General features: G+C 40.5%; 1 protein-coding gene across 1 annotated transcript; it reads left to right on the forward strand.

The window, feature by feature from the left end:
- The first annotated feature begins 7,018 nt into the window (after positions 1 to 7,018).
- Positions 7,019 to 7,759, forward strand: LOC119333929 (SKP1-like protein 1A). The gene is made up of 2 exons (XM_037606642.1): positions 7,019 to 7,326; positions 7,570 to 7,759. The coding sequence occupies exons 1-2, from the start codon at positions 7,019 to 7,021 to the stop codon at positions 7,757 to 7,759; spliced, it is 498 nt and encodes a 165-aa protein (XP_037462539.1).
- The last annotated feature ends 262 nt before the right edge of the window (positions 7,760 to 8,021 follow it).

Here is an 8,021-nt window from a genome sequence, read left to right on the forward strand (position 1 = left end):
ATTAGGGGATTAAGTCAAGGGGAAGGTTTGTACATAGCCCCTAGCTCGTAACTTTGGCATTTTTGTATTATGAACATCAAGCAAATTTTTTAATAAGAAGTAAATCATATCCACAATGTTGTATTGGGATCCTAGAAATAAAGAAATAAAGTCTCGATACTGATGTATGATACTATGTGATGTGAATGTACAATATTATATATCATGCACTATGATACTAACACATAATACTAAGCAATGCGAGTGGCCTTAAGTTGGACAATTCCTTCTTGGGTCAAGAGCAATGCCACCTTTCTAAAAGAAGTTAGGGCCTTTTTATGGTTTTGAGACCCAATCGATCGAACTTAACCCCTCACATTAAGTAGACGGGAAAACAGGGAAGTCACAGTTGACGCGTAAGACCTCCTAGTAGTGTCTTTTTGAGGTTGAGGTGGAGGAGAAGCAGCAACAAGAGCCCCTTTGAGATCCTCTTTGGTCACTTGCAGAAATGGATCGATATCGTCATGATGTTCATCTCTTTTGCCATTATCTTTGGGGTTTGGAACTACCAAGTCTCCAACCTTAGTCTCCGCCAACACATGGTTAGTACTCATGCGCTCCACCTCTCTTGGTTCAGCAACAGAGCCGATATCCTGCTTGATCTCATTTTCTTGATTGTCGGCTTGACATACCGCAGGTGGCGACGCCTCAGGCATAATTCTTAATGTATCACTTTGGACAAAATAGCCATCCTCTATTGGTGCAAGGGAGAACAACTGCTTAAATTTCTGGCAAGCACCATCAGACATGGTTAACGATCCAGTGACAACAATGCGCACACCACCATTGAGAGATGGCACTCCATCTGCAGTATGTATCAGAATCTTCAAGTATTTGCTGAAGTCCATGGACATTAATTTTTCTTGATCTCCTGCGTTGTTCAGACAAAAGGGTTATATATATAGAACTAATAAGAAGAACCATTCTGTCGTTTAAACAAAGATTAATTCTGTCGAAGTATATAGAGACGGGCACCATATTGATTAATTGTAGCAACAAAACTGAATTTCAAATATACATATACAGGAACTTACGGGCAGTGTTGTCACATATTCCACGACTCCATCCGAACCTGCCCGGCCAATGGTGCTGCTGTCTTTATAAAATTTGTACGCCTGGTCTGGTGTCGCGTGCAGACTCTGGTAGTAATGCTTAACGAAAAAGGAGAGAAGTTCTAGCACTTCCTCGGGAGGGGTATCACGAGAATCAGCTTGCATCGCCATTGCTGAAAGGAAATTACACATTAACGGGTATATTAACTGAGAGAATGTATTTTAGTATGAGCATAAAGAGATGCTAACATTAATTAAAAGGAACAATGCAGAAAATCGAAGATTGTTGCAGAAGATGAATGAATAAATAGAAGATGCAGGCAGAGAAATTTTGAGAAGGACGAGGAGATAGAAGGGGCGACGGTACCTCGATCAAGCACGGAGAGATTGAGGGCGAGTCGCCGGCCGGCCGGCGCAGGCTAAAACCCTAGAAGCAACACGAAACAGCAGCGGAGGATGGTTTTTCGCCGGACACGCGAGCGAGCACAACAGTAAGGGAGGAGGCGGCCGGGTTAATTTAAAACACAGTTGTTCACTTGTTCTCCGATTCCGATTGCGATTCCGTTTCCTATTTCCCTTGCCGGTTGTGCGCGCGAGCGGCTGAGCGACATGAGCGGCCAGGAGACGGTGGCCGGTCTCCTTTCTCTACATGGAGACGACGGTGACCGGTTTCGACTGACTTTTGCTGTCAACACAAAACGAGAAGAGGCTTGATTTTGACCAATCCAAGACCAGCCCCGTCAGCTCTTTTTTTTAGCAAAACCAGCCCGTCAGTTTTTTTTAGGGATCGTAACTTTATTAAAATTGAACAATATTCAACCGGGTACAAAGAGGGCCATGAAGGGATATAACAAATTTTACAGCAGTGATAACAAATTTTACAACATTATGCGCCTTATTGGAAGCTCGACCTTCGAATATACAATCACAGCTGATTAAACATACTCTTTCCTGTTTATCTCTTTCACAGCAGTGATATGGGGGCCTCCCAACCCCTTTGTGATGTCGTCCACTGCTAGTTTGCAGCCACAGGCATTACCAAATGATTCGAAAATAGATCAGCCGCAAGTGGCAAGGTCTCTCAACATGCTATGGCCTCTAGCGATGTTGGATTATTGACACCAGGTAGAACAATAGCTGAAGACCCGAGGTACTGACCCATCATGAGACAAGCCGTCGTCTACATGGATTTTAACATGACCAATCGGAGGCGGTTTCCAAGCTCTTTGCACATTGACCACATGTGTGTGTCTCGCCGGATTGGTCGCAGTAGACTAGTTCAATTTTTCAATGTCAATCGGCCCCGTCAGTTGAACGATGACGGACCCGAACAAAGAGCCCAACCCATGTGAGCTCATGGGGAGGAGGAGTTGACCCATCATTCGATTTGAGGCTTCGACGTGTTCGCCGGTTTTCCAGTTATTAAATCAGGTATTGGTTTGTCTCAAAAAAAATTCAGGCATTGGTGGAGGAAGATATGCTAATATCATGAGAGAAATCAATATCTCAGCACAGAGTTCCTTCCCGCTCCTTCATCTTCGAAGGACATGAGTCTAATATCAAGGCACATATAGCCTCCCTAAATTCGCTCTTAATCTTCCTGAAGGACGCTAGCCTATCAATATTCCCTGTATTACTGTAAACCATATTTTTTATCAATATAAATTGGATTGTGTTTAGCTTAAAAAAAGAGTGATCTTGGTTTCTGGTTTGGCGGTCGGGATTGACAGGGATGGCTAAGGTTGTGGTGCTAATAGGTAAGGTTCGATTCTGACTTGTACTTTAATATTTATTTCTGACTTATTTAATGCTATTGTATTTTTAATCCCCGTTTAAAACTTAGGAACCAAAAAAAATCTTAGGATTGAAATATCACAGGAATTGTCTTGTTACCTGAATTCCTACATGAATTCAAAACACATGAATGCTCCAAAACTGCTATTTGGGCACTATATATAGGGAAAACTCAGAGATTGTAAACACCAGGAGAAGAAAATATGAGGTAAGACCTCATGTTTGCTTTCCTCCAAAATTTATATGAATTGGCTCATTCCATAGGAATCTTGGTAAGCTATTTCTTTGTTTTCAAATGGCATCATAAGAAGTTCTCCCATAGGAATTTAATCATCCAAAATTATCGTGCTTTTCTTTCCAAACAGGGGCATCACTTTATGGAAATGATAAAATCCGAATGTCTGATTTTTAACCATGCAAATCGAACATTTTTATGGCAATTTTAGTTGACGTGAGAATGGCAAGTTTATTAGTTACCACTTAGCAAGCATGACAATTTTCTGGCAAATAAAATTGAGGGTGGATTTGCCATGTTTATCAACTAAGCTAGCCAGGATCAAGAAATATAAATTGCCACAAAAAATATTAGATTTGCCATGGTGAAATCCCGAATGTCCGGGACTTATCGGCGTCCTAGCTTTATCTGTCCCAACCCCTTCTCATTGTAGGTTGTTTGTTACCAAAAAAATAGAACTATTTTGAAATAGATGACTCCATGGCCAATCTTTTTTGAATTTGTTATAAAATATTCATTTTTCCGAGGGATAAATCATTATTCTCAAGCTTGAATCTCAGTCGCCAACTCAAAAGTCATTATTCATATGATTGTTATTGTTTCCACCAAATCAATTCAACTAGGTGTGGGCTCATTAGATATGTCCCGACCACCATTTTCCTCAAACCGCATTTTACAGAAACATGACTGCACTTTTGGATATTCTGTGTCATGTTCTCTCTCTCTCTCTCTCTCTCTCTCTATATATATATATATATATATATATATATATATATATATATATATATATATATATATACTTAATAAAAGAATATTGTTCCTTTTTCTGCCAGGCAAAGTGATTCGTCCAACATTTCATTCTTTTACCAAGCATCATTTCTTGAAACCCACCTTAACTGTCCCACCTTTTATTGACTTACCGAATAAACTTATATTTTCTTTGGTAAGCTAACAAATGATTATAGAAAATAAAATCCTAAAATATGGGCAGGTTAATCACAGGGCAGGATTTGGTAAATATTTATTTACATGTTCACATTACTATGGACTGGTAAATCATGGGCTAAAATAATAGAATATTTATACATGTTGCAATGCACATGCAATTACCTAGTTACACCATTAAAAGTATTGCACTTTTGGACGTAGCGTGCATCATTTTATTTTCTTGGGTGAAGTTTATTTATTGCAATTGTTGTAGGAATCGAGAGAAACTAAAGAGTAAGCATAGTTAAAAGGAATTATAAATTCCTCGCGAAAAAAGGGAAAAGGGGCTAAAATCTAGTAGGGTATCATTTATTTGAAAGAAAAATCTAGTAACAATTGGGTGAGAGAAAGAGGGGGGTGGAGGGGGGCTACCTCTTTTTTAACACCGCCAGGGCTACTTTGTCTAACACAATGCATTGCGCTGCCTTCACTTTCCTTCCATCTGATAAGCCGAACCAAAATAAGTGATGAATGATTTCAGCCCGGTCCATCTTAGCTGGTGAGCAAGTTCCCGACCCAACGATTGTCGATCCACGGGGCACAGCCAAGCGCCCCGTCTCGTCTCCCCGGGGGCAAATTGCGTCCGTCTCTCTTCTGACGACGAAAAAAGACCGGCGACAAAAGCCCCCCGTCCCAGGTGAGCATTCGGCCTACACCCCACTCCGATTTCTAGCATTTGAGTCTTTGAGCATTGTTGATATATTTTGTAGATTACGCATTTTATTTTACATTGTATAAATATTTTTAAATGTCACATTTTTTGTAAAGCGTGATTTTTTTGTAAATGTAGCATACATTTTGGTACAAAATATTTTTTTAATTACAAGAACATTTTTCCATTATATAACATTTTTTGAAAAATGCTGCGTACAATTTTTAGTGCCGGATCATTTTTGAATTTCACATGATTTTTCTGAATTGTACGAACATTTTCTAAAATTTCAGCGAACATTTTTTCACACTGCATGAACATTTTTTAAATGTGCGATGGGCACTTTTAGAAAAATAACTATTTTTTTGTAATATATGTATTGGTTATTTTTGAAAATATAAAAAAGAAAAAATATGTGTGTGACATCAGCATGACGAAACCACATGTCCACTTTATCACAACGCTATTTTCACAACCTGTTTGCTCTCTTTGTAAGCAGTATTAAAGAAAAGTTTGAGTTATTCATGGCTATAGTGCAACACCATACAATGCCACACAAAAAGACTAGCCAAAAAAAAAACAATTGTATAGGGTGTGCAGAAAAATAAAACAGTGTTAGCAAATATATGTGAACATCATACAACAAAATGTATCACCATGCCATTCAACAAATAAACATAGAGCACATCCACTCCGTCAGGTAAAAATCATGGAGCAAATCCAACACATAATGCTAGAATCATTATCAGAATTAGTACTACATTGCTAGAATTGTTTTCTGAATCTTTAGTACCGAGGAAACATAAAAAAGATAGGAGGTTTAGATACACGTGAGCTTAAAAGTAATAGTCTCAAGTTCTTTCTAGGGAAAGAATAGTCTCAAGTTAATCATACAGATACGGGGAAGGCTTGTACGAGATCTCACATTAGGTGACATCGTAAGATCAACCCCAAAATTCATATTTATACATTTCAAAAAAATAAAATTATTTGACAACATCCATGTAGGGTATGTCTACAACTCCAAAAAAATTCAGCTCAAAACTCAGTACATTTGAAAATTCAAAAAAGACAAATTCAAATATGAATAGTGGCAGCTTTGACTATTCACGTCCAATTTTGTCCTTTTTGTTTCTATTAATGTAGGTCGCATTAGGAGCTGAAACTTTTTGAGGTTGACTATCAACCATTGTTGTGTATCTACAAACTTTTTGAGAATGTTTGTAGATTTTATTTTTTCAAAAAATCGATCATATTGATCTCACCTAATGTGAGATCTCTCACACAAGTCCCCCCCACAGATACACCCCATGTTTTTCATTTCCTAAAATTACAAATTACAAATTTGATCTCCAGCTTGAGAAATAAAAGTAAAGATTCATCAGTCATACGGATGATTGGCCAAAGTCCAAGCAAGAGAAATGTAGATTGCATATGATAAATCCAAATGTAGATTGTATATGAATATCAATTTAATGGTGAATTGTATAAAGGTGTACAATACATGTCTCACACTTCAGATAAGGTAATTGTATTTTCCTTCGCTCTAGTGCAAGCGGCGGCAGATCTAATCTCTACCAGCTCCAGCGCTCAACCCGTGGGTTTTCCTCCCCTCTTTGACATATTTGATGGAGCTCCGGCGTACATTCTTGATGTCTCTTTGGGGCAGTGAGGCTAGGGTTTCTTCATGTGCGGACGGAGACCAATGGTGGCAGACACTTCAGATCAATTCAAGGTTCAACGGTGACGACTGCGGCTACGGGGCATCCGTCCTTAGGGGCAAGTGCATGAACTCTTCCCGACTATCATCGACAAGGTCAGACAAACTTCTGTAGGGGAGAAGCGACAACGGCACGTCGACAGCTCGTTCAGTGACGATACTGGTCGTACGGTGGTCCAGAGAACTTGATGTAATTTTCATTATGTTGGGATGCTTTGCACTTCTAGCTAGGGAACCTAGTAGATTTGGGCTCTTCTTCATAGAAGGGAAAAAAACGTGTCGTGACGTCATGCACTGTAACTTATACGTGCGCACTCTTGATTGATTATGTGAGATCATGACGATATCGGATAAGTGACCGACCGATCGATCGATCGATCTCGGAACCTGACTAACATATCGATTCGGTCTCTCGCTTCTTGCCTGTTGTGTGACCCTTTAAATATGGGAGCACCGAGCCCAACCTGAACCAAATCGATCCAAGCTTACGAGCTTTCCCTTCCCGATCGAGGAGAAATCAAGCAAGCGAATCAAGAACCATGGCTGATGCGACGCCAGCGGAAGCAAGCAGCAGCGGCGAGGCCGCGGGCGAGAAGAGCAATAAGAAGATCACGCTGATCAGCTCCGACGGCGAGAGCTTCGAGGTCACGGCGGAGGCGGCGGCCATGTCGCAGACCATCCACCACATGATGGAGGACAACTGCGTCGAGAACGGCGTCCCGCTGCCCAACGTGCCCTCCAAGATCCTCTCCAAGGTCATCGAGTACTGCAACAAGCACGTCTCCAGCGGCGAGCAGGACCTCAAGAGCTTCGACGCCAGCTTCATCAACGTCGACCAGGCCACGCTATACGACCCAGCGTTTTGATTTTCGTTTTGTGATTTTTCTCGCCCTAGGCCGAGATGGCCGAATTTCGGTCGTTTTAAAAAATTTCGGCCGAAATTTGACCAAATTTTGACTGAAATTTAATTAAAATTTGACCAAAATTTTTCAAATTTGACCAATTTCGGCGGAAGATAGATTTCGCCCTAGGCAGAGATGGCCGAAATTCGGCCGAAATCCATTTTTTACGGCCGAAATTCAGAACCCTGATACGACCTCATCCTCGCCGCCAACTATCTGGACGTCAAGGGGCTCCTAGAACTCTGCCTGCAGACGGTGGCCGACATGATCAAGGGCAAGACGGTCGAGGAGATACGCAAGACGTTCAACATCAAGTGCGACTTCTCGCCAGAGGAGGAGGCCGAGATAAAAAAGGAGAACCAATGGGCCTTCGAGTAGACACGTCACCGCACGTCCTAGTAGAACATTTTTTTAATCTTCATCTGCAGCTGCTTAAGTCAAGTCTTTTGATGTTTTTCCTCTTCATTTAATTACTACACTATTTGGGCTAGTTTACTTGGTTGTTTGGCGCGGTAAAAACTGTATGATTATCGGATGCATAAATTATTCGTTAATATACTATGCTACTAGTATCTACTCCTATGAAATATGTGTGGCGTAATTAATTATCTATGAGATACTTCGTTTATATACATTGCCA

Source organism: Triticum dicoccoides, chromosome 7A (genome assembly GCF_002162155.2).
Source record: "Triticum dicoccoides isolate Atlit2015 ecotype Zavitan chromosome 7A, WEW_v2.0, whole genome shotgun sequence".
NCBI classification, from domain to species: Eukaryota; Viridiplantae; Streptophyta; class Magnoliopsida; order Poales; family Poaceae; genus Triticum; species Triticum dicoccoides.